We start from the raw sequence: 26,480 nt of genomic DNA, 5'->3' as shown, positions 1-26,480 counted from the left end.
AGGTAGTCTTCAAACTTGCTGTCTATGTGGTCGATGATCGGCTGCCAGCTGTGAAGCACAAATCAGGGTCGGCGTGAGGAAGCAGAACCTCTCTCACACACACACACACACACCTGACACACACGTGGGGTCAGAGCAGAACCTTACCAGTTGCTGTTGTCCACAGCGTCTCCGAACCCCGGGGTGTCGACGATGGTGAGCAGCAGCTGGACGCCTCCTTCCTTTATTAGAACTTTAGACTGCTCCACCTGGGGGAGGATGAAGGTGTTCTGTTTACATTCATCACCACAAAGTCAAGATTCAGCCGCATGACACAGAGAAAACACATCATCATCATCATCATCATCATCATCATCATCATCATCATCATCATCAGCAGCAGCAGCTTCGTTGTGTTGTTGTGTTTTATAAGCCGAGGAAACGCTGACGGGAGATTTCACAGAGGAAGGTTTGACCCCTGCGGCGTGTAGAGCCACGCCACCTCACACTGTGAGGAACCAGAGGAGCCAGAGGAGCCAGAGGAGCCAGAGGAGCCAGAGGAGCTCAGGAGCGTCTGGAGGGAGCAGAGCTGTCAGTCAGGAGGCAGACAGATGAAGGGCAGCACTCGGGGGCCCTCCAGCTCCAGGCCCAGGTCACGTAATGAGGGGGGAGATGAGCGTACGAGTGTTTATGGCCGACCGACGTGGCGGCGACACCTTCAGACCAGGGCCAAGGACCGCTTGGCTGACCCTTCTCAGGGAGCGTACCTGTACGGTTTTCTTGATCCGGTGCGAGGGTCCAGGGTACTCTGCCGAGTACAGGTCTGTGAGGAAGAGCGAGTTGATCAACGTGGACTTGCCCAAGCCCGACTCGCCTGGAAGAGAAGGAGGAAACAACGGTGACTTAGAGGAACACGCCGGCTGTACGGGTGGAACGATGAGGAAACAACGTTGGAACAAATGATTACAGCGTTTCAAACACGTCAACCTGGAACCGAAGGGGTTAAGACGTGTCCTGAGAGCTCTTCCCTCTCTCATGGCGACGTCAGGATCAGCCTGAACATCTCTCATGGCAGCTCACACAGATAAAGCCCATAAATAAGGACAACCAGAAGGTCATGAGCTTTAGCTGAGGACGAGGTTGACATTTGTTGGGAGCATTAATCTATTTGCCTTCACGGTAAAGAGGCTGAAACAAGAGAGAGAGAGAGAGAGAGAGAGAGAGAGAGAACGCCTCTGATTACACACAGCTGAGCGGCTGCGTGTTCTCAAGCTCGGCCGCCCGCACAGCGCCTAGGTTTCCGAGCCCCTGGTGAAAAGGCTCATTAGTGGGGAAACGGCCGCTGGCACCGCCCCGCTTTGGCCCGGGACACGGGTCAATATTTAACCAACCGCCATCGAGCCGCCGGAGCCAGCGACACTTTGACTCAGGGGTGTGTAACGGCGTTCTGCCTGCTATGTGGGGGTGAAACACACTGCTGTGACCTGCGTGACCATAAACACACTGCTCATTACAGTACGATCATTTGGCGGACGCTTTTATCCGAAGCGACTTACATTGCCACCCTTCGCAGAGGGAGGAGCAATTAAGGGTTCAGTGCCTTGCTCAGGGGCACCTAGGCAGGGGCTCGAACCGGCAGCCCTCCGGTTCCCAAGCGGAGGCTCTACCCACTGAGCTACTGCCTCCCACATCTCATGCCTTACACGTTACACGGGGATGTGCCAGTCACTGCTGATAAGACACGCCCCTCTTTCCCTTCATTTCCTCTTCTACACGGCGGCGGTGACGCATCGCTGTACACGGCGGGGACATGTGGCCGCACAGCACCGCAGAGCCGAGAGGAGAGGAATACTGTGTGTGTGTGTGTGTGTGTGTGTGTGTGTGTGTGGCCATAAAACCTCTAAATCAAACACGGAGCTGAGAGGGAAAGCTGCACTCTGCCTGTTTACCTCCGTTCCTCTCTCTAACTCTTCCCTGATATAGAGACAGAGACCTTCGATGAGAGGACGCTGCCGAGCTCCAGGCCTCCGCGGCGTCGACGCCACGATGAGACGGCGAGCAAACAAAACCTTTCTGAAATGTATCAGCAGTAACGTAAGCAAACAGCCTGCGGAGGAACCGGCTGCTGCTGCACGCAGCGGGAGAGAGAGGGAGAGAGGGAGAGAGAGAGAGAGAGAGAGAGAGAGAGAGAGAGAGAGGGAGAGGGAGAGGGAGAGGGAGAGGGAGAGAGAGAGGGAGAGGGAGAGAGAGAGAGGGAGAGGGAGAGGGAGAGAGAGAGAGGGAGAGAGAGAGAGAGAGAGAGAGGGAGAGGGAGAGAGGGAGAGAGGGAGAGAGGGAGGGAGAGGGAGAGAGAGAGGGAGAGGGAGAGAGAGAGAGGGAGAGGGAGAGAGAGGGAGAGGCTCTATTCTTAGAGGCACGGCGGGGACGGGCTCTGCCGGTCCCACCACAGGAAATGGTTTTGACCCGAGGAAGAATTTTCCCTCCAAACACGGACTGATCAGACGGGGGGGGGGGAGATCTTGGCGCGGCGACAAGCACCACACTCAAGTATTCAGAGGAATGTGTGCGTTTTTTTTTTGGGTTGAACAGCCGAGGAGGCAGGGATCTGAGCCTGAACCTTTCAGGGACCTGAGGTCCAGATCCCGCTCCGATCAGGGGAGCGGGGTTTCTCCTGCCTGGCTCTGGGGTTTTAAAACGACGGAGCAGCGTGCATGTCCCCGGCCTATAAATGTGGTTACACACACTCGCTCGCTCCCTTCGCTCACAAACATGCAAAGCTCACACACACACACACTCTCTGCCTCTCTCAATAACAAACCACAAAGAAAGACTTGAAAATGCCAACCGCAACAAACACAATGAAGGGATTCAAACACAACAGGGGATGGGGCAGTGTGTGTGTGTGTGTGTGTGTGTGTGTGTGTGTGCTCTTACCCACGACCATCAGGGTGAACTCAAAGCCCCTCTTCACAGACTTCCTGTACACTTGGTTGGGGAGGCTTGCAAAGCCCACATATCCCTCCAGATTCTTCTGCTGCTGAAAGAGGGTAAACAAACAAACACAAAACGTTTCAAACCGCTCCATCGCCCCCCGGCGCCCGCAAATACATTTCTCTTTAAAGTAACGCAAACAGAAAACATTGATTTCAAACAACATTCCAGGTCTAACGCTCCTAATCCCGGACGCTGGTGTTTGTGGGAGCGGACACATGTTGTGCATAAAGCTACACAGACTTTCCTGTCATTAACTTTGACATGTTTGGTCGACCGGAGGAGTTTGTGTTCTCGACTCGGCATTCTCATCATGTTCAGTGGGTTTGTGCTGCTTTTGACTTTGTAATGGTGGCTCCATCTTCTTCATCATCATCATCAGGCAGATGGATTACAGTTCACTTTAAACACACAGGTCGGTTTAATACTTACAGCTGCTTTGTGTAGATGGATGTTGGGTCCGGTTCCAACGTGAGGGAGAAGTCAGAGTTTCCAGAGAGAGAGAGAGAGAGAGAGAGAGGAGCAGAGAGGCGACACAGAAACAACACAGGATCAAGCTCAGCCCCATTGACAAACAAACCGTCCCGTCTCCAGAATCAGCTTCATGAGCCGTGAAGCCCGGGGCCAGATTAATCAGGGCTCCGTCTCGTGTAGCAGCTGAGACACTGACACACACACATTCTCCTCTCCTGCCTCCTCTCACGTCAGCAGCAGCAGCACAGAGCAGGAGCCTGAGCGTTCTTTGGTCTCGCCTGCAGCTGTGAGAACATCTCTGCTCCTCATCTCCTCCTGCCTACCAACAGCTGCCCACATGTTGTGGGCGACGCTGTGACCTCAGAATACCCTGATTCACTGGCAGGATGTGAAGCTTCATCCTGCAGCTTCAGACTGGGGAACACTGCCAGCATGTGTAAAGCAGTTACCTAGTAGAATACAGATCAGTCATTTCTGATCACAGCCCAGACTGAATTAGACTGTTTATGGTTTTAACTGATGACAGGTGACTGATGTGAGTGAAGCCGACAGCTGTGGCGGGGGAGGAAGTGGTGACAGGAGGAGGAAGCTGCGCACACACACACGCTCTGTGCAGTTGAAGTGACAGAAGCACAGTACAGGTCACAGTCTGGGCCCACATGGAGGCTCAGGAGTCAGGACTGTGGCGGCAGATCCTTCTAATCCAGATTACACGGCGGGAGGCTGAAGGCGTCTTATCTGTGACCTACACACACACACACACACACACACACACACACACACACTCCAGACACATGGTCTGACTTTATGAGTGTTCAGATGCTCCCAGTGTGGCAGCTGAGTAAACCTGAATGGACCACACACACACACACACACACAGCGGAAGATGATCTCCTCCACACCAAAAGCCTTTCGATACGCTGTGTCAAACTTCTCCCCCTAACCTCACGCAGACTGAACCGTTAACTCGTCTCTTTCCTGTCTCAAGCTTCGCCACCATTCAGCCTCCATTCCTGTCGTTTCCCCCCTCAGATCAAACAAATTAGCATTCACTGTTTAACTGTTTCATCTAACCTACGATACCGAGTTACCTAGTCAGGACTAACTATTATTATTTCTCTGCGCAAACTGTTTCACGGCGCCCAAGCAGGAGTGTTAATGTCGCTCACAGAGGAGAATAGAGAGACTTTAAAGACAGGAAGCGACGCTCCCGTTAGGTTAGGCAGCCCGCTAACACTGAGCTAACCAGCTAGCTTCAGATCCAAGTGGAGGCGGTCGACAGGGCGTTGGTTGCTCAGACAACTGCACAAGCTAAACAGCGGCAAAGTCGGACTGTCCCGAAAAAGCGTCAAGCGCAAACAGGAATGGTCGCCGCAGCGGTTTGCGTCCCGCTGGTGTAATTGTATCGTGACAGCAGCGAACTCACCCATAACGTTGTCGCTCCCTGCCGCCTCAAAAAGCGATCATTCACACCCCGACATTCCCCTTCTCACTGCTCCGGCTCGACGTACGCACTATGCTACACGTAACGCCCGCCGTCCTCTACGCGGCTACGCCCAAAACCGTGCGTAAAGTCAACGGGAATTGCGAAAGAACGAACGAGCAAGTCTCGCGATAACCGGAAATTCCTTTCAGTATTCGTTAGTTCTCGCGATGTTTATACATTGTGGGAAGTTGTTTTTTTCACGTGATTTTTTATGTGATTCTTGTTGAATACGCGCAATTTATTCACATATTATTTGTGAATGTCATATTTATTTATAACATATAATAACTGGCGCTTGTTTGCACACAAAACATTATCACTTTGGTGAAGAGTCGAATGTTACACTTAAACTAACTCTTCAAGTATTACACATTTAGTGTTTCTTTGTTGTTATGATGACGACCCGACTGCATTCCGGTGTCAAAATACTGGCGACGGAATGTGAAAGCGTCTTTTGGATCCATGGCAACCAGAACTCCCTAACACGGTTTACGTGGATTGGTCGAGCGTGTGATAATTCTAAGTACAGCCGTTTCTTATTCGCTCATACTGGGACGTCTGCTGCATCACGAATCAACTCTATGTCGCCTATAGCTCCCACAATGGATATGTAATGAGGCAACGTTCGTCTTTTACAATCCAAACCAACTGTGTTCTGCTAGTGTGTGAAGCCAAACAAAGGGTGAGAGGCCAACCGGCTTGTTTCTGTCTTTTATTTTGAACTGCAGGTTCACCTGTCAAAACAGGCCAGCTCAGATCAGCTGCTTCCTCCAGTCAAAACAAAATAGTCTGAGCCTGTCTAAGCTTGCCCGCTTATCACAGAGCAGTCAGGTCTTATGTAGGATTTGTTCAAATGTCTGGATAAGCTCAGAAAAATAGCATGATGTGCCAAATGTGTCTTGTGTTCAACCACAGGTTACTCATGGAAACAGCAGTGAGCGGTGAAAATGTCCTACACAGTTAAAAAAGTGAGATCAGCAGAAAAATTGTCTCTTAAATCCACAGGAGTCCAGACCAAGTAAGTCAGGCCCACACTTCTTTGATCGGCTCTCTCAGTTCCTTTTGATATCAAGCTCAAATCATTGATAAATGTATTTTCCAGGGCTTCTCATGATCTCAGGAGACTTCTGTCCTTGCTTTCCAAAGCTGGCCCCAGGCAAGAGGTGAACCAAAACAAAAGCTGATACGGATCTGAAGCATTGTGTTGAGACATTTTGATAAAGATACAATCCGGCTCGCGTTTCATCAGGTCTGTGTACACGCTGTACTATGAGACTCCCTCTGTTGCAGGTGTCTGCCTGTAAAGCGCGCAGCACTGCAGCCGGCAGATCCCAAGGGCCCCCCTATCAGAGAGAGACCAGCACACACAGGAGTGAGAGCGCCAACGCCACAGAAGCCTCAGAGTTGGAAAAATTCAGGTTGGAAAGGAGCTTCAGCCCAAAATTAGGCATTTATGAACAACACTCATGTCTGATGACGTGCAGGTATGAGGGAATACAAAGCATACAAGTTAAGTTTCCATCATGTGCAACACAATCCATGTATGTGGTCCAAACGGAAGTCTAGACCGGATCCCCTTACCTCCAGGGTCTTTGGCAGTAAGCTGATCAGTGTATCAGAGAAGATACAATAACATGAGATTCACTTTATTATCCCATAATGAGATTTGTCTTGGAGTTAATGTTGCATTTGAAAAGAATACAAGTTTATACACACAGCATGTAATAAAAGAAGAAGTAAAAGAAACAGACAAGCTTGATTTTGTACATTTTTGTACATTAGAGTTAGATAAAAAACACACTGAAATATAAATTAAATAGATCTCAAATTAATAAGTGATGCTAAGCAAGCAGATGGACAGAGACCAGAGTTAAAATGGTCCCACTGATTAATTATTCACATTATATTACTTTCTCTAAGCACATTACAACCTGAGCCCACTTCCTCATAGGTCAGGCTCAGCCTATCAATCAACCCTCGCACTTCTCCAGAGGAAATATGGTAATAGTCAAATGCTGTACTATTACACCCGCAGAGAGGTTTGCTCAGATACAAACGACAGACATTCCATGCATGTTTGTGGTGGTGAACACATTTATAAACATGACTCCAGTGTCCCGGAGAAGAATCTACCTCCTTATTAAGTTCAGTAGACTTTTTGACTGATGTGAACTATTTCAAGACTTAAAATACTTAAAACTCCTACTTTTACTATTTCCAGTTCGACATACCAAAACCAGAGATGTTTCAGCAGCCACCCACTGCATAAACTCTTCTCCAGCATCCTCACCTGCCTGGTCAACAATCGACTGTGCAGGTAAAATGTCTGAAATTGCATTTTTTGTTCAATGTCAATGCAAAGTCTGATTTTACTGCCATATTCTTTAATTCTCCTTTAGCGAGTGGATCGATCACGCCCCCGCTGAGTCAGCACTGAGAGTTCTTATCTGTCTAAGATTACTGATCAGAGATCCTCAGCATCAGGTGCAAAAGAATAAACCCCTTTAGTTCTCTTCTCCTAAACTGAAGCAAAGTATTATAAACATGGCTGTCGCTCTGCTTCCATTGCAGAAAATGCTCCATCAGCTCCAGGGCATTGATTTACTGGCCAGGGTAACCTTCCGTTCCTTCAGGGTGTTTTAATCCTATGAGATAGACAGGCTGCATTCAGTGACTCATCCATATCTTCATCTGTGCCCCGTTTCCTTCAGTATATGGAGTCTGTCACTGCCATGTACTTAGCTTGTAGTGAAGAGGCATCGGCCGTTCAGAAGTTGGTCACAATGACCTGTGAGTAAACTCAAGCAGCATCGCAGAAAATTAAAATGAAAATGTTTATACGAGGCATACTTGTGTTCTTATCTTTGCTGATTGAATTGCAGACATGTTTCAGAAGCTGTCTGCTGCAGAGGAGCAGAGAGTCTGGGTCATCCAGAGCGGCGCTCACAGGGTCAGTGATTGGTTATGCTCAGCTCAGTGTGGTCATGTGCTGTCTGTGCTTGTGCTATGTCAACAAATATGATCAATTCAACACTATATCATACAAATATGTCTGCAGAACTATTTTATTATGTTGTATTTGTTCTCCGCTGGAAAGAAGGAGAGATCATTTCACTCCACTTTCACACACTTTGGTTTCCAGCTCCTCAACCGATGTTCTGAGTCCCATGAGTTTTGATCCAGATATTCCTGGTCCCCTGAGGATGATTCTTTATATTTTTGGTGACCATCTGGCATTTCCTCTGGCACACCGTCGAGCAAAAATGTTCCCGTTTATACACAGGAAATATCTATGAGTGCTACCAGTTTAACTACTATGATCTAATCCATCTTCAGACCCTGGTGCAGCTTCTATCAACCACAGATAGCAGTGTGTTACTGGGAGCCCTGCTGGCACTCACTTCCCTGGCTAAGAGGTAAACAAACGCTTTAATTAAGATGATAAAAATAATTTCATCCCTTACGAGTCGTTTTTATTCTGCAGCCCAGAATACAGAGAGAAGATTGGCGAGCTGCCCATAATAGAGAACCTGCTTGTGATACTGCAAGAATATGACCTGCTATCAAAAAAGTTAGTGAACACCTCACTTAGTCTAACTGGAGACCTTGTCCATCATTTGTCTATTGTCACCATGTTAGATACAGTCAGTGTATCCAAGTTACTGTTACACTCCAAAATGAGCACGAATCAAGATGTCCTCTCATCTCATCTTCCTGTATCTGTGTACATGAGCACATTTCACTTTGGCAGAGAATTGAACAGCCTGGTTACAAGATACACGTGATACAAATCATCATTTACATTTTTTAAGAGGCAGTTACAAAGTAAAAGGAAAGAACATGGTCATTCCTTCAACAAATGATGTTATTAAAGTCGGCAGGCCAGTAGATAAAGCAAAACAAGAATAAAGGGATCATGAACTCCAATTAGGTTCTCAAGCTTTTCCCTCCTGCAGGATGAGCGCCGAGCTGCTGAGGCTGCTGTCTCCCGTGCGTGAGGTGAGGGATCGGCTGATGGATCTGGAGGGTCTGCCGGTGCTGCTGAGCCTGCTGCACGGCCAGCACCTGAAGCTGCTGAGAAGCGTCGCCTGGGTCCTGGTCCAGCTCTGCCAGGAACCGGACACCAGGACGGAGATCCGGAGCTGGGGAGGACTGCAGCAGCTGCTCCGGCTGCTCCACAGGTCGGTGGGATTTGACGTTTGAACGGTTGTATTTGATACTGGTGTCAGTATGAGTTTAAAGGTGCGTGAGGTCTCTGACAGTGACAGGCAGTACATCTCTGACCGCTCGTCCATTGAGACGCTCTCCAGCGCCAACGCAGCCGGCCGTATCCAGAGAGAGCACATCAGAGAGGAGCTCAGCCCACAGGAGGAGGTGGACAACACCATGGCCCTGCAGTCAGGTCTGCTCTCTACGCATGCTGCATTTTAACACAGGTTTCCCAGACAGTATTCCCAGACTGTATTCCCTATCATTCCCTTTTCCAGCCTGCTGCACAGCTCTGACTGAGCTCAGTTTGGATGACACCTCGGCTCATCATGTGGTGCAGGTGAGCGAAACTATTCAACCAGCTTTATATTAAATTGTGTAAACTACTTTCAACATGAAGTCAGTTCATTTAGAAATTGTTTTTTCAGGAAAACGGGCTCTATATAATTGCAAAGTTGATTTTACCACAAAGCCCCGGACCAAAGGCTGCGTCTTTACAGGTATGGGACAGTACACATTTATGATTTCATCTACATTATAATGTGCATCAAGATTTTGTGCATAACCAAAATGTAATCTGGTCAATGCTTGTCTCCATGGTGACAGTGTTATGCGTTCCGAACCCTCCGTTTTCTCTTCAGTGTGGAAAGAAACCGACAACTGTTTAAGAGGTGAAGTTACATAAGAGATCACAGCCCATTTGAATTCATCCATTCATGTTTCTCAGCCGCTGGCCATCACAAACCACCACATATCGCTACATTTGCTCCAGTTCTTCATCATTAGCTGCATATTTTGGATTAAATGTCATTAACTCCACTCCAGTGTTGTTTTGTAATCTTTTATCCATTCCAGGCTCTTTCCCACAGACCTGTTTGAGTTGTTTATTGACGTTGGCCATTACGTTCGGGACCTCTCAGCCTACGAAGGACTTCAAACCAAAGTCTCCCTCTACACTGTAAGAAAACACACTCTGAAAAGATTTGCCTGTTTGTTCAGATGGCTTTGGGCTGTAGAAGAAACACGTTACTGTGTGATCATGGGACAGATTCCAAAGTAACACATCCCTTCCATATAGGCTTTAACATTTCTTCACCTCAGTGACTGATGGTGGACTATGTGTGTCTTATTGCAGGAGGAGGAACTTGACAGCCTTAGAGAGAACATCAAGGCTGTGGACCAGAACCGACCTCCTCTCAAAGTGATCAACGGATACTCCATATTAGACCATCTAGGCACCGGGGCCTTTGGGAGCGTCTTCAAGGTACATTGATGTTTTAACTTCATTCTCAAATTACAAAACTCTGTCTTCTGCAAAGTCGAAGAACTAGGAAAGAAGTAGGAGATAGGAGAGCTCCTATAGGATCAGGTTGTTAGTGCGAAGGAACCCCATGGACCCTTTTGATCATTTTATATTGCCCATGTTTGCGGTACAAATTAGAATTCCACTTTTTTGCTTTTCATTCCACAGGTCCGAAAGCAGAGTGGTCAGAACCTTCTGGCTCTGAAGGAGGTGAACCTCCATAACCCAGCGTTTGGCAAAGACAAGAAGTCCAGAGACAGTAATGTGGAGAAGATCATCTCTGAGCTCACGATCATCAAAGAGCAGGCACAAAGCTTTACTTACATGTTATCTTCACCAGTAGGACCATGCCTTGTGTATTTAATGTGTTGTGTTATTCTCTGTCTATAGATGACGCACCCAAACATTGTTAAATATTACAAGACCTTTGTGGAAGGTGAGGATAACGGCTTTTACTCGGCACGTCCCATCTCATTAAGATAAATGCACTAAACATGAACCCATATACTGACATTGTTAATGGTAGGTGACAGGCTGTACATTGTGATGGAGCTGATCGAAGGGTTGCCTCTGGCCGACCACTTTGGCTCTCTGAAGGAGAAGAAGCAGAAGTTCACCGAAGACAGAATTTGGAATATTTTCATACAGGTAAGGAAGGAAGTCATCTCCTGATGAATGGAACCTGGGAATGGAACCTGCCACCTTTCCTCTTGACCAATCATTTTCTGTTTGTCTATGATCTGTTCTATGGAGTGTGATTTGTGAAAAGCTGGCAGGTATATTTTTGTTGTGCTAAGGAAAAGTCTGTAATTGAAACGTGAGGAAGAGGAGACATTTTAGTTCAATGAAAGTCCATCCAGAGTTGATTGAATAGAGCTTCTCCACACTCACAGATGTGTCTGGCACTGAGGTACCTGCATGAGGAGAAGAGGATCGTCCACCGCGACCTGACACCCAACAACATCATGCTAGGGGAGAAGGACAAAGTCACCATCAGTGAGTGGGATTTCACACCGTGTGCCTCTTCTTATATCACACCTCCCGTCTCTTCTTATAACAATGAAAGAGCTGATTTCTTCCAATTCAAGCCGACTTTGGACTCGCCAAGCAGAAGCAGGAGAACAGCAAGTTGACGTCAGTGGTGGGCACCATCCTCTACTCCTGGTGAGGAAGTCTGCGTCTCCAAATGCTTTCAAATGAAAACAGCATCCTGTAAACGCTGTCCAAGCCATCAAGCATTGCAACTTTAAGGAATTTACTGCTGCTCAAAAGAGATTAAAGTCCTTATTCCAACAGCAAAGCAACACAAGAGAATTTTAATGTGTGTCTGTGTGTGTGTGTGTGTGTGTGTCAGTCCAGAGGTGGTGAAGAATGAGCCGTACGGAGACAAGGCAGACATCTGGGCCCTGGGGTGTATCCTCTACCAGATGGCCACTTTACAGCCTCCATTCTATAGCAATAACATGCTGTCACTGGTCAGCAAGGTAATACACACACACACAAAAACACACACACACACACACACACACAGGCGATACACATTTTACTCCCGAGATCGAATTTACTTCCGTTGTCAGATATTGATCTGTGTGAAAGTTGAGCCTTTTCTTCCGTGCTGGTAGATCGTGGAGGCCGTCTACGACCCGATCGATGAAGGAGCTTTCACACCGAGAGTCACAGACATGATCAGATGGTGAGACTGTTCCTCGTAAAAAGAATCGTATTGTCAATACAGAAATACTCTAAAAGGCTGAAGTATGACACAAATGCACAGGCAAATACAGTCCTTGTGCTTTTATTCTATTTTATTTGATTGATTTCTGCTTTGACTCTTTCGTTCCTCACACTTTGGAATGTCTCACCTGAGGGTTCCTGGCTAGAATAAACAAATGTTCCTCATTAAACTGCACTCGAGACGTTCCATGTGGTGTTTATCTGCGCCCCTTTTCCATTTTCCACCTTTTATGATTGTGTTTTATTATTGTGGTAGGTGCCTGAATCCAGACCATGACCAACGGCCCGACATTGTTGCTGTCAGCTCCAGGATCTCTGACCTCATGATGAGGCTGATGGACAGCCTCTACTTTACCCAGAATTCACTGGAGAGAAGAGCAGAGAGAGACAGGAAGCGAGCACAGAAGTACTTCTTGGAAAGGCACAAAAGCAGGTCTCAGGTAACTCAGGGGTTAAAATCAGAAACTACTTCCATTAAGAGTGTTGAGAGCTTTTCCACACTGCAGTCAATGTGAAAGTCTGCCGACCTAAATCAGACGAGTTGGGCTAAACTAGTTCCAATCCATAATCCCTTGAATTGGGTTTCCGGTGATGCAATGTTTCCAGGAAAAATCCACAATGAAGGCCGAATCCCCGACTCCACTCCGCTCTGCCAGCTGCAGTGCAAACCACGACGAGCAGAGCATCAGTCAAGGTGACTTCAATACTAAATACTAACACACAGCAGGAGAATCTGGTATGACCACAAGTTGCGGTGCATGATGAACTGACTTTGTCTTGTAGATGAAGCATCAGACGAGGATGCAGGAGCTCGCACACCCAGGAGTAACACTGCTGCCTCCACGGGACCACAGCACGGTTGGTGATCTCTCAGTTAAAGCAGCAGCGTGTTGCCTTGGTAACCATTTAAGCCCAAGTGGACCTGGAGCGTTTGATTAATGCTCCATGGGTGGAGACGGTGATAACACAGGGAAAAGCAGCATGGTTGAGGAGACTTCCACATTTTACTACCAACGATTATAACTTCACCAATAATCGTTGTATCGCTGTAACTCAACACAAAAACACAAAACATTTCCATTACATTCCCAAAATGAGACTTTTAAACTTTTATGTTTTGATCAAAGGATCAAGATCCAGTGCCTCGGTTGCCCCTGACTACATTCTATCTGGGTAAGTCAATCAAGTCAATCACTTTAGGGCCTTAAGGTCTTTGGCAAAGTGTTTTTTTTAATGCAATCATCATTCATTACTGCCTTAGAGTCGCACAAAATGCTGATGAATGTTAAATACACACCAGGCCAGGCACAAAAGCCTACCTCCTTCTTTTGGACAATGATTAGCTGCCCTTCATTTCTATCTATCTTTATCTTTCATCCAGTGGCGATGATGCTGCTGCAAAGGTGAAACCAAGACCAGGTAAGGTTTGGAGATCTCACAGGCGAGCATTTGATGAATTTTGACTGAACGTGCTCAGAACATCTCAGCGAATAGACGAGCCTGAACAGTTTGATCTGGTTTCTTCCAGTGTCAGCAGGAATCTGTGTCTCTCAGAAGAAGGTTCGACAGATTGACGATCCCATCCAGAGACTCCTGCTCCTGCTGCATAAAATCATGTACATCGCTCAGGTACGGTAATATTCTAGAGTTTTTGTCCGGTTGAATGTTTCAGTTACAGAGAAGGCTCATCGGTCCATAATTATCTTTGTCTCATTTCCAGCTTCCACCAGCTTCACACCACAACAACAAACGACGAGTTATTGAAAAATTTAAAAAGTCCCTCTTCAGCTGTGGGAGCGACCCGTTCAGCCTGAAAGTGGAGCTCAGCAAGGTTCGTACAGCCGCATGAACCGCCTGATAACAGCTGAGCCTGAGAGCTTTGTGTTCACACAGCCACTCACAGAATACATCATGGGAACAGATTTACATATATGAATTTATTTCCCTTAAAATGTGAAATATTTAGGATTTGGATTTGGATTTGAAATTAAAATGCCTCTCTCATTCCAATTTATCTTCCGTACAGTGGAAAGTAATTGCTTCTGCTTGAGGTTCCATTTTATTTCTCACATATTAAGCATTAAGATTCTCTCCATGCTGGAGAAGATGACTGATATGAGAATCTTCCCCCGCAGCTCCTCCAGGCGTCTCCAGAGCTGATGGAGTTTGGCTCGGCCAGTTCAGACTGGTGGCCTCTGGTCCAGCGCGTCACAGGGGAGCCCCACACTGCCGAGAGCGCAGGTAGATTAGATGGTGGTTGCCGAGGAAACTCAGAATTGATCATGATAAAATCCAAGACCCAAACCCTAAAATCACAGTGCCGCCCACACACTCTGTGGAAAATGCAGAGCAGAAACACCGCAGCAATGAGCACTGAAAATGGAAATATTCACACACACACACACACACACACAGACACACACACAGACACACACACAGACACAAACACACACACACACACACACACACACACACATGGACAGAGAGAGAAAGAGAGCGCGAGCAGAGAACAGGAAATTATGTAATGGGTGCATTCCTGGCTCTCTGGATTTGTTAGATTTGCATCACACTGATTCTCACTGGAGAGGAAACAGTGGGAGTGAGCGGAGCTTCCGACACTGAAACAAACTCTAAACCCTCTCAACCTTTTGTGTCTCACACACAGACCTGACGCATGAAGGGAATCTCAAAGACGGAGTGACATATGAGCAGATGCAGGTCTGAGTAACGTGAAGGGTTCTGTTTCAAAGTGCTGTTAACCCCTTACATACCCATATTCTTGTGATTGAGTGGGAAGTGTGTGTTCCTGAGGATTTACTTCATCCACTATCACACAATGTCATCGTCTATATCCAATAAGATGCCTGGGATTTTGAATTGTTTCTATTTCAGGAAAGTACGGGTCATGAAATGTGACCCAAAAGAGTATGAAAGGAAAAATGTATAAACTACAGCTCCACTCAGCAAGACTTCATGATCTCTTAAATGTTCATAAAGTGTCTTAAGTTCATGATGCATTCTTCTTCACACTTTTCAAATGTCAGATATACATTTTCTCCTTCAGTTTCCCTTTTCCCTTTCTGCACTGAACATCTGTCTGCTGCCAGGAAAAGTGATTTCCTGTCTGTGTGTTTCTTTTTCAGGGCGTCATAGAGGAGCTGCTGGAGGAGAACAGCTACTACCCAACAACACACACCAGGTGATCTATCTATCTATCTATCTATCTATCTATCTATCTATCTATCTATCTATCTATCTATCTATCTATCTATCTATCTATCTATCTATCTATCTGTGGGTCACATGTTTGTCATCTGCTTCATGTTGATTTTAGGAGCAATGACAGAAGAACTGAACAAGAAAAGAAATGACTGACGACATCCTTCAGTCACACAGGCAGCTGGAGCAACATCATAATATCAAATGATATTATTTCAGCACGTTTGCATTAGCCTGAGCTATTCTGAGTTCAGCCTGATTCTAAAGGAACTGAAATAAATCACTGATTTGATCCCATTATGTGTACATACTTGCAAAGTCAACAGCATTAAATAAAACAAACAAACTAAGGACGTTTGAGCTCATCTTAAGACATTTCTATTCGGTTTTTGGTTATTTTTACAAAGTAAACTGGCCTCCAACCATTTATTTATCTATCCAAGCTACAAACGCTGTGCAACGCTTGTTGTCTAAGTGGAGCTTTGTGTTTTGTTTGGTCAGCATTCTCTGATTTTGCACTTTATATTCTCTATATTCTGAGGAATCAGACTCAGCTGTTTGTTTGAACTCCCGGCTGCAGGGCTGAACATCACAGCACGATTCAAGCTGAGCTGCAAAGCCAAATAGCTTCATAGCTTCAAACGTTTCACTTTCAAAGAGCTGATCAGAAGCTCAGTGCCCAGTGAATTGTGAATTTCAACGACCCACAGAGTCTTTAATGATCTTTTTATTTAAAGAATGATGTCAAAGTTGTGAAGGAGAAGAAAGACTCCACAAATCTGAGCTGTACTGCAGCTGTGACTGCAATCCCCTCTACAGTCTACAGGGGGCAGTATGAGCCATGGTTTGGAGATGAGATGAGATGAGATGAGACCTTAAATGGCCTCAGAGTGAAACAAGAACCACTAATGTCTGAAAGGCACCACAGCATCAGTTTAAGCATAACGCACAGAGGGAATATTCATTACACACATGCTGTGATCAGCCTCAGCTCAGTCTGAGCACCGGCACCTGGGGATCAGCCTCAGTCCGGTCTGAGCACCAACAAAGTTCAACAAACGCTCTAAAAACATGAAGGCACCAAAGCTGTGGGTGAATGCTTCGCCTCAGTCTCAGCCTTTTTTCCGTGTATCTTGATCAGATACTGACAAATTATTTTAATTAGTTTGTTGTAAAAATGATGTATTAGTAAGATAATGCAGCAATGCAGACACTGTTTTGTTACAACATCAGTATTTGTTCTGAAACACTTCCAGCAGTATCACAGGTTGGTTCAGTTATCATGCAGTTCATTTGTCAAACATGATAATGTAGTGATGACTTGTTTCAGTTCAACTGCTTCCCATGTGGCGTCAGTGGTGAATGGTCAAATGTAAACGTGACATCCTGGCTTCTGTAGTGTTTGACCTTTATCTCTGATCCATCCAGTCAAAGGGAAACACACGGTGACACACAGTGACCCCCGAGTAGAAGTTTGGCTCTGAACACATGTAGCACATTTCCATAAACAAAGCACAGTGCTAAGGTGAAGCCTTCAGAGGACCTGGACCACTGTTCCATGGATTCATGAGTCCAACATTTACATGGCAGGAGGTGGACGCGCTCTCTAACAGGAAGTAGACTTGAAAACACTCAGATGAACAAACACAAAAAAAAGATTGGTGAATGTTAATTTGCAAAAACAGAAAACCAACATTTTAGTTAATTTTCCATTGATCCTTTATTTGTTTATTCAGATGTTTTATTGTTATTTTAACCAAACATCAATTTGATGTCACTGGGAATACACAGTAAAAAAAATGGATTTTTACAATTTCATTAAAAACCTAGTTGTGTGTTTTTGCAAATGAACTCTTCAAAAATTTGCGCTGGCTGTGGGAACAATTTTACAAATCCAAAGTTATCGGTAAACAATGGTTAGACACAAACACACATCACAAGTCTTAAATTCTTGTGGCTCTTTAGATTTAAAGATGGTGCCCCCAAACAAACCCCAGTGGGTTTCTGATGCATTGTGCCTTCAGTCCCATTCCAGTTCCTTGTTCACTCGTCAGCTGCTTCTTGGGGCCTGGACTTTGTTGGGACAGAAAGTTAACACCTCATCAACTGCATGAATGTATTTTCTGTGCTAATCTAAAATAGAAATGCTGGAATATACTGGCCCATAGTCACATTTATTTTTGTAATTTCCTATTTTGTACTCGTCTACGTCAGTTTGTGAACTTTGTTAATTTCAGTTATGAACATTTATATTTACATTTCCCTTTTTATGAAAATCACTTTCCAAAACAAGATTTGTTTTCACAGTAAAATTTCAGAGAATAAATGTTGATAATCCCAGAAATGTCTTTATATTCCGTATGTTAACTAACTTGGCTACCCTAACGCTAAACACTTTGTTAATAATGAGGTAAAAATGAATCCATGTGATATTACATGTATATATAAATACAGTAGAATCATTTCACAGTAATGTTGGATAGAGATTCACTCTGATAACGAAGAGAATGCTGCCATGTTACAGGGATTAAAGGCACTGAGCATACCTCCACTAAGGCCGAGCAGTTCTCCTATTATGACTCTCAGTGATGAAATAAAATTTTTCCATTCTATGTCTCGTTCCAAAGTTATTGACAAAACTTTTAGGATGTGAGAGCGCCACCATGAGTTCACTCAGCTTGGTTACAGTAGACAGATTCATTCATGAGATAAAGCACCTTGTGAAGAATAAGCCACACCCACTCAACCTGCAGACAATTCTAGCAAGACTGTAAGGAATGTCAGAAATGAAAGATTAAACAAACAAACAAACAAACGCACAAACATGACTGAAAACATGACCTCCTCTTCCTGCTCTACAAATGTAATTATTTAATATTTGTTAAATTAAACCTAACCTCTCATTTGAACACAGTGGTGTACCTGTACATGTCTAGATACTCCGTGCCGTGTTGAAGCAAACAGTGATGCAAATTGTTAGTAACTTTCTGTAGTTTTTAACTGTCAAAGTTTCCTTGGGGGAAGCAGTTTGTGAACAGGCATCGTCCTTTAAGAGGCTTTAGAGGAAGAGGCCAGAGCTTAGGTACTGTACAGAGTCACTGTGTGTGAGCTGGTTGGTGTTCTGATCCATTTTCTTCTCCTCCTCCTCCAGTTGCTTCTTCTGGTGCTCTTCCAGATTCTGCAGATCCTCCAGCATCTCCTCAATCAGAGGAGGCATCGAACCTGGGATCTCCATCTTCAGCGTCACCACTCGCTCAGCCCCTGCGAGAATGAACGCAAACATGTTATTTTAACACACACACACACACACACACACACACACACACACACACACACACACACACACACACACACACACACACACACACACACACACACACACACACACACACACACACACACACACACACACACACACACACACACACACACACACACACACACACACACACACACACACACACACACACACACACACACACACACACACACACACACACACACACACAAGAACTGTGTGTGATTACAATGCACCTGCTCCAACCAATCCACTGAAAATGAATCTAACCTTTGGCACTGATGCTGCGTAAGTCAGTGATCTTCATCAGAGCCTTGGGGAACATGAGCGGCATGCTGGGCCTCCGTTTGCGGGAGTAGATCTTCAGCGCCTCCAGCAGGGGCTCCTGGAGCACCTCCACCTTGGACGGCTCCACCAGGTCCTGCCGGTCTGTTCAGACAGACAAACATTCACAGACACAGACTTTCTTCCTGAGCATGTAGACTCATCACTAAATCATTTTCATCCTCAAAGTTACAGTATCATTCTTGTGCCACTGGTTTTGGAGAACAATACCGTTTACATAGAGGTTCACCTATTCTCTGCTTCTACATGACCTCAAGATGCATTACCTCCAGAAACCAGACAGATGGCGCTGAGTAGGCCGCTCTCTGTGTCGTCCATCTCTAATGGCAGCAGCTGGCCAGCAAACGTGAAAACCTGATCTGTCAGTGGGCCGAATCCAGCGTTGTGGATCTGAGTGCGGGTCAGAGTTAAACCGTCAGAGAAAGTCATGGTGTCCTGGTCCGGAGTGTAACGAGTGCAAATCCTCAGGATCTGAATGGAAGAGGAGAGGAGAGGAGAGGAAGGGAGTGAGGAAGCCACACAGTGAATTAACAATGAGGGTGAATGAGACAGGCAGCTGTGTGGTGAATGACAGAAGGCATGAGGGAGGATTATTAAACATGGAGAATTCTGCCTGCAATAACTATTCATGTTTACCAATCATCATTTGTGATGAATGTAGACTGACGGCTTTATTATGTAGCAATTGGATTAAACACAAAAAAAACAAGACATATTTAGAAAAAGGATTTGAGAAGAAGAAGGTCAAGACAAAGATCACATCAAAGTCTGTGAGCCCTCCAGAAAAGAGCCGGACGAAAATGACAAATTCTCATCTTTTGACATCTGTAAAGACAATTACAGCACCAACATGGGCCACAGAAGGAGAAATAAGATTGCGATGCAGTGAGATTTGGGCAACTGAATGCGAGGGTTGTTAGGTCTGAACAATCAGCTGCCACCTGCAGAAGCCTACCAGGATGTCCAGACAGGCAGCTTTGAGTAGAGTGATCTGGTCGGCGATGGCCAGTCCGGTGAAACCCGGCACTCGCTTGGCAAACTCCACCACTTTGATGATGCACTTGGTGGCGAGTTCGCTGAACTTATCCCAAAGCCCCAAGTCCAGCTGGATCCTGTGATCGGAGCTGGAGTTCTACAGAGGAAGAGGAGGAGGATACCATGACATCTGTGAGAGAGCAAAGTGTACGTTTGCCCTTTGCTGCTAAATTTGGATCTTAGAAGTTCTGGTAGAATTAGCCGTCAAAATGTTTTAAGTTTAAGTTAGAAAGTAGACGACGCCTATATTTGCAAGCATTCAAACTAAATAATGATAAAGACCTCTATCTGCAGCCCCACTGTGCACACAGAGTAGGAACGAGTAACTCAAGATACTGTCTGTTTAAAGATCTCCATCTTTACTCCGATTGGCCTGGGCTGCCCATGCACTCGTTCATTCACTAGCCTTGTGTCTAACTTTGTGCGTCAGTGGGGGAAACTGGTGCGTTAACATGTTCAGGATGTAAACAACTCCATCTTCAAACTAAGCTTTAAGGAATGTTTAGCAAAATCAATACATTTGAAGTATTTGTCCCCTTCAATTCTTCTTGTTCTAAAGTTAGACCTAAGACCTAATTTAGATTAGAATTTACTCTCAGATCTAAGACTTGAACTTTTTTTAAGGACTCATAGTTTTCTTAAGAAACACAGATATTTGTTTTGAAATCTGGTATCCTTACATTTCAGCATTTGTTTTTGTTGCTTTTTTGTGGAATTTGTTCTGGCAATTTTTTAAAAAGAAAAGTGAAAAATTGAGAAAAAAACAATATTATTGATGTTATTTTGATGATGGTAAGATCATCAGGATGTCTTCCATTGCTTTCTCTCTTTATCTTGTATTAGCTGAATCATCGTGTGTCTGCTGGTGACTCACTGTGGTGTATTTTCCCAGCTGGCACAGAGAGGGAAAAGTCTCTCTGTGGGCTCGGCAGATCTTCTCCACCACCAGGCCGAGCTCTGCTGTCAGCTCGTATGTCTCCATGATGGTCATCTTCACTGCTTCCTTCTTGCCCATTCTTCTGTTTCTATCATTTCTAACCGCTGGGAAAACAGAAACAAACAATGTAGGTAAGGAGACGTAAAAGGAAACGAGCAAACTGGAGTCAAATGGTGCTGCTATAAAACATGCGACTCCAGATTTGATATTTTTCTATCCATTTACAATTACAGAATCTAATAAAGAAATGCCTTCATTGCAATATAACTGGAATTTTAAAGTGCACAGGATGTGTTGACTGAGTGTAAACAGGCTGTTTTAGGTACTGTCTCTTTAAGGGCCCCTTCCACAAAGACAGCTCTGTTTGAATTGATTAGCTGCTTTAAGGCCTAAACTGGCAACAACCATGGACAAATGGGTGTTCAATACAACCTGTTCAATCATCTATGTGACGTTTAATTCTACATGGTAAAAGAAAAGAAGAAACACGAGAGGGATGAGGAGGTAAACAAGGTTTGATAATGGTTTGATAATGGTGTCAACACGTTGTAGTCCCACTGACTCAGGCAGCGCTGCACATGTCAGTGAAGCTCAGCATTATGCAACACCTCCGTCTCTCCCTGTCTGCTCCACATCCACGGCATCATTGTGTAAACACGCCTGCTGAGACCACTTTACGCTTCGGCCTTGGCGGCCAGCAGGCGGTTACGTGTCATGCATCTGTCTACTACATGTGATGGATTTATGTAATATGTGTGTGACTGCAGAGACCATGTGGCTGGGTGGATCCTTCACTACTGGCCTATCCCATGACAGCCTCTGCTATGTAGGTCACTGCACGTCTCAGTAACAGAGAGTCTGAGGCTGTTAGATAAATCAAGTCTACACAACAAAACTCCCCTTGGATTTGAATGGTAATCCTCCTCAAAGCAAAGGCCCTATGTTGGGATGAGCCATGTGTCTTTGATAAAGACATGGTGTTTCTGAACAACACAGTTTAAAGAAGCCAAGGACAACTACTTGAGTCGTGTATGATCTAAACATTTTGGTTGCTTTTACATTTAAAACTAGATGGTTGATTGATTGATTGATTGATGATTCTAAATGCTCTGGAAGCAGTTCAAGTGCTTACACTCCTTGGACATTCCCACAGCGAAGCATCTCTGCAGTCGACAGTACTGACAGCGGTTCCTGGTGATCTTGTTGATGATGCAGTTTTTGTCGCGGTGACATGTGTACGCCATGTTCTTCTGAACGCTGCGACGGAAGAAGCCCTGCAGTGTCACCAAGGAAGAGGGAGGAGATTAGTTACTCATGATGAAATCTACCAGGTAAGAAAATAATCCAGTCCAGTCTTAAAGGCTTCATCTGTAATTTGTTGACCACTGGATGTTTAGTTAACTGACCAACCACAACAGTTCAAGTGGGACAAAAGAGACACCACCTGAAATAGCCTCTATTCAGTCAGCTCAGTGTGCACGGTGAGGCTGCAGCATGGAAAATAGAGATGGATTGATGTGGAGCTTAAATGTCTCCATGTGCAACAGAAACTCAAATATTTCCTGCATATTGACGTGCTGCACTTTGTAAAGAGAATGAACAATAGATCCTTTGACATAAAAACACATTTTGGTGGAATAAAAACCATATAATCTGAGAGGAAGCTAAGTGAAAGTTGCTTCCTCTCACATATACTTTTCCACATGAACTCGGTCTACCAGGCCACATTTCAGACCATTTAGTGATGGGGCTTTGTCTTACTAATACATTAAATACAACAAATTCCTGTAGATCTACATTTGTGTGTTTTTCTGTTGAGGCAGCAGAACACACGTTTGGGGCTCAAAGGCTTTTCCAAAATCAGATTCCATCAGTAGGAGGCGCTACAGGTGACATGATACATGATGGTTGCACAGAGCATTCCTATTAGGATGTAATAATGATTCAGCATATTCAGTATTCAACACATCCTCGCTCCACAGGCCTGACGTCTCACCTTGCAGCCCTCACAAGCGCTGACTCCATAGTGGTAACCAGAAGATTTGTCTTGACAAACAAAACAGGGCTTGTAAGTGCGAGGAGGTGGCAGAGGGGAGGGAGGGCTGGTGAACAGGTCGTCTGAGCTGGAGCTGGAGCTCTGGCTCTCCACTGCTGCAAACACACAATAACAACCATGTTAAACACGGAATGAGCTGAGCGGAGGAGTGGTAGGAGATACAAGTCTGTTAATCTGCCTTTTAATCTGCTTAATTGATCAAAGGGAAAGGATCTAGGCCAACATTAAATGCAGCCTGAAAATGGCAACGTCTGCCATGTGCTCTTATGTATTATTAATAAGAATTTGCTGTGGATATTCAACGGTGGTGACCCCTTGGAACCTTAGTGCCAGAAATACCAGAATTTTGACTTGAACACAGACGAGATCACAAACCAAAATTGCATGTTAAGACAGGCTTATCCCCTTTCCTCCAGAGGGACACGTTTCATTTTGATCACTCCACTGCCTTTCCTCTATTTTCCACAGGCAGTTTAAATGGGCATGTTTCATGTAAGTCTACACCCAGCGGCTCATCCTAAATGAGAGCACGGGGCTGAAACAGAGACCAGCATCTCATCCACACTGATGGGGATGAAGTGAATTCACCCCGTTTGCTGAGATGAAACTCTGGAGCTGGCACAAACGCTTCAGGAAGTAAGAATCTGAAACTGTGGGGTGAAACAGAAACTGTCTCATGAATAGCAGAGTGAGCACTGTGTCCAATTGAAGCTGGATTAACCAGTGATGGAGCTCTTTCACTCCATCACTCCTGTGATTTCCATTTCCTGCAGATTGCACTTTACATATCATTGACCTCCTGACGACACACAAATACAGTACATCCATACTGAACACATCCATACTGATGAACCCAACAGGCACACAATGGACACCAGATGAGTCCCTTCACCTAATTCAGCCTGAATTAAAGGTACAATGACTAACATGAGTTAAGATAAGACGCTGATGAAGGCAGCTGGTTGGTGGGGTGAAATCTCCCATCAAAGACACAAGATCTCAGGTTGGTGGCGAGTGATCAGGTTTAGGTCCCAACAGACCTCTCCTTCTTTCTTCACCCCTAAAGTCATTTGAATGAACAGGATAAAGGATTGCAGTGTATTTGGAAACTCAAAGCACAAATGTGTGTGACTACAATAGGCTCGGGGTTCAAAACATGATGCTTTATGTGTCAGGTTGGGTTGGACTCAGGCTCCATTCTTGGGTTCCAGGTTCGGCTTGAAAACTGGATTCTAACTGTAACAGGAAACTGACCCACTGACAAGGGTTTGTCGAAAAAGTTACAAGTCTGGATTAAATTGCCCCAGAGGAGGAAGAGGCTCCCATCAGTGGGGCTCTGTCTGCCCCCCTGCAGGCTCTCCCATCATCTCCACCATCCCAATGCTCCTCTGACAGAAACTGAAGACAGCAGATTCAAAAAGAGACAAAACAAGAGAAATTGCTAATCTCCATCCCCTTGAACCCGCGGCCTCTGGTTGAACCGGGAATCAGTAGGTCAAACGAGGACACCCCCCATCAGCCAGAGTGCTCTCCCCACGCAAAACAATGCAGGAGCCCAGGAGCATGCCACCAGCCCAACTGACTGATGAGAGAGGGAGAGGGAGAAAGAGAGAGAACAGAAAGTGTGTGTGATGGAGGTGTAATGCTCCGCTAAGTGATTTGGTCGGGGGAAGGGGAAGAAGGTTGTCCTCTATTTATGTGGTTTCATTTGATGTGTGTGTGTGTGTGTGTGTGTGTGTGTGTGTGTGTGTGTGTGTGTGTGTGTGTGTGTGACAATGCATCGTTTTCAAATCAACAAAGTGTTGTCATTACTTTTTTTGTGTTTTACAGCCCAAGTTAAAAAAATGTAAAACAAAAATGAGGAAACTATTGATAGTTGCAGCACAAAGAGGGAGGAGGGATCGTGTTCTTTTTTTCATGTAAAGTTGAGTGTTTTGCAGTCGGAGGTGCAGTCTGGCTTTCCTCTGACCTCCTAAACTGGTGACCACCCCGTGAACCCGTGGTGACCGCAGGCCGACCTGCTGCTCTGCTCTGCTCTGCTCTGCTCTGTCCCAAACACAGAGCACCGCTGAGAGCAGCTGACATGTTCCCAAACTCAGCTGCACCTTCTCTCTTCCTGCCAGCAGTTCAGATGATGCAGCACCACTCCTCACTGAATCATCTAAAAGGAATACGTGTGAGATATCTGTTCACACACACTCTCATTTCCACTTGAAAAGTGTGTGAGAAAGCTTCATCACCCAGAGCTAAAGTGGAATTCAAGCTGACAGTTAACCCAGAGTCAGCTACAATCAGATCTCCACCATGGATTTCACAAATTCAACAAATGAGTAATCTGTATCAACACTCTGTTTGCTTGATCTTATACCAGAGTTAGAATTGAACCTCAGTCCACCTACATTGTGAGCACCGGTGCACTTGCCAGTCAGACCCGATCAGCTCTGGGAAGTAGGCTGCCAAATCCTGCTCCTGGTCCTGATCTTGGTCTTGCTGCATGCAGGCGGGCCTGGACGTGAACAAGTCCAGGAGTTCTCCGGGACCAACAGCTGGGAATTCCGTGTAATCAAACATGGCGCGATGTTTGTCCGCATGGGCAGGGGACGAAGGAGCAGCTCCTCCTCGGCTCAGGTCTCCCTCGGCCCTGTGTCCCGTTCTGCTCCGTAGACTGGAAATAAGCTTGTATTGGATCCAAACGCTGCTCCTTTCAAGTGTGTGCGTGTGTGTATTTGTGTGTATGTGTGTATCTGTGTGTGTGTTTGTGTGCGTGTGTGTTACACCGAAGGGGGGCGTGAGCGCGGCGACGCAGGCCGATGATCCGTCCACGTCCACGGGCGCGCAGCCAGCATGCAGCCGCTGACAGACTTCCTCCAGCGGGGAGAAACGGCTCAAACTAACCGAGAGGCTGGTTGTCCCGGGACTTCTTCTTCTTCCTCTTCCTCTTCTTCTTCTTCTTTTTCTTCTTCTTATCTCTCTTCTTTATTGACAAATGAGTCTCAACCTACTCAAACGCAAGCCTACTTCATCCTCGTTACGTCACAGGAGTTACCTAATGTATGCAGTGAACTCTGAGTGAACCGCCGCCGCTGCCCCGCAGATGACCCAGCTGCTATGTGACGTCACCTCGAAACCAAAGCTCCCGTTTACTCTTTATTTATTTACTCCTAGGCACTGTAAGGCACTAATAGACTATCCGATCAAGTGCAGTAATTAATAGTTGTATATAGATGAATAAATTATGTCAGATATATATATTTAAAACAAATAAAGTTTAGTTTTATTTTATTGTGAAGAAACATTCGCTGACGTATTTAAAATACTTAGCTGGCATTATTTACTGTCAATACATCATTCAAAATAGTGTACTGCAATAATTAGAGATTTCAATTGGAAATGAAAAAAAACCAGTTGTTTTTC

At 45.5% G+C, this 26,480-nt stretch overlaps 3 protein-coding genes across 5 annotated transcripts in view; 1 reads left to right on the top strand and 2 right to left on the bottom strand.

The window, feature by feature from the left end:
- Positions 1 to 4,960, bottom strand: part of septin7b (septin 7b) — a 12,901-nt gene extending 7,941 nt beyond the window's left edge. Inside the window, exons 1-5 of one of the 3 annotated variants that reach the window (XM_076150257.1) lie at positions 4,871 to 4,960; positions 2,914 to 3,016; positions 747 to 853; positions 148 to 248; positions 1 to 48 (exon numbers count right to left, since the gene is read on the bottom strand). The exon at positions 1 to 48 is cut by the window's left edge and continues 87 nt beyond it. In XM_076150257.1, coding sequence (XP_076006372.1) covers positions 1 to 48; positions 148 to 248; positions 747 to 853; positions 2,914 to 2,923 — 266 coding nt within the window. In that variant the 5' untranslated portion in view covers positions 2,924 to 3,016; positions 4,871 to 4,960. Of the gene's footprint in view, positions 49 to 147; positions 249 to 746; positions 854 to 2,913; positions 3,017 to 3,402; positions 4,843 to 4,870 lie in introns of those variants that run through there. The other 2 variants (XM_076150256.1, XM_076150258.1) reach the window with 2 other exon arrangements.
- A 704-nt stretch (positions 4,961 to 5,664) lies between these two features.
- nek10 (NIMA-related kinase 10) lies at positions 5,665 to 15,713 on the top strand. The gene is made up of 35 exons (XM_076150255.1): positions 5,665 to 5,948; positions 6,033 to 6,093; positions 6,221 to 6,348; positions 7,152 to 7,247; positions 7,330 to 7,414; positions 7,502 to 7,543; positions 7,642 to 7,720; positions 7,813 to 7,880; positions 8,267 to 8,346; positions 8,415 to 8,501; positions 8,887 to 9,111; positions 9,193 to 9,332; positions 9,418 to 9,479; positions 9,568 to 9,639; positions 9,746 to 9,810; positions 9,995 to 10,097; positions 10,275 to 10,403; positions 10,611 to 10,748; positions 10,833 to 10,878; positions 10,969 to 11,090; positions 11,336 to 11,438; positions 11,531 to 11,606; positions 11,797 to 11,926; positions 12,065 to 12,135; positions 12,433 to 12,616; positions 12,783 to 12,870; positions 12,960 to 13,034; positions 13,304 to 13,349; positions 13,558 to 13,595; positions 13,705 to 13,805; positions 13,897 to 14,007; positions 14,312 to 14,417; positions 14,842 to 14,894; positions 15,320 to 15,375; positions 15,511 to 15,713. Exons 1-35 carry the CDS (start codon positions 5,878 to 5,880, stop codon positions 15,545 to 15,547), a joined length of 3,174 nt encoding a protein of 1,057 aa, XP_076006370.1. The 5' UTR covers positions 5,665 to 5,877; the 3' UTR covers positions 15,548 to 15,713.
- Positions 15,714 to 17,246: 1,533 nt separating this feature from the next.
- On the bottom strand, positions 17,247 to 26,115 carry LOC143001035 (retinoic acid receptor beta-like). The gene is made up of 8 exons (XM_076150585.1): positions 25,466 to 26,115; positions 23,007 to 23,161; positions 22,143 to 22,284; positions 20,948 to 21,114; positions 19,994 to 20,170; positions 19,305 to 19,509; positions 18,964 to 19,122; positions 17,247 to 18,656 (listed from the first exon to the last, which is right to left on the bottom strand). The coding sequence occupies exons 1-8, from the start codon at positions 25,635 to 25,637 to the stop codon at positions 18,454 to 18,456; spliced, it is 1,380 nt and encodes a 459-aa protein (XP_076006700.1). The 5' UTR covers positions 25,638 to 26,115; the 3' UTR covers positions 17,247 to 18,453.
- Positions 26,116 to 26,480: the final 365 nt, after the last annotated feature.

Source organism: Genypterus blacodes, unplaced genomic scaffold (genome assembly GCF_046128005.1).
Source record: "Genypterus blacodes isolate CSIRO-AG114 ecotype Tasmania unplaced genomic scaffold, CSIRO-AGI_Gbla_v1 ptg000052l_1, whole genome shotgun sequence".
Lineage (NCBI taxonomy): Eukaryota > Metazoa > Chordata > Actinopteri > Ophidiiformes > Ophidiidae > Genypterus > Genypterus blacodes.
The sequence above is the reverse complement of the archived record's forward strand: the minus strand, read 5'-3'. Positions and strand labels throughout refer to the sequence as shown.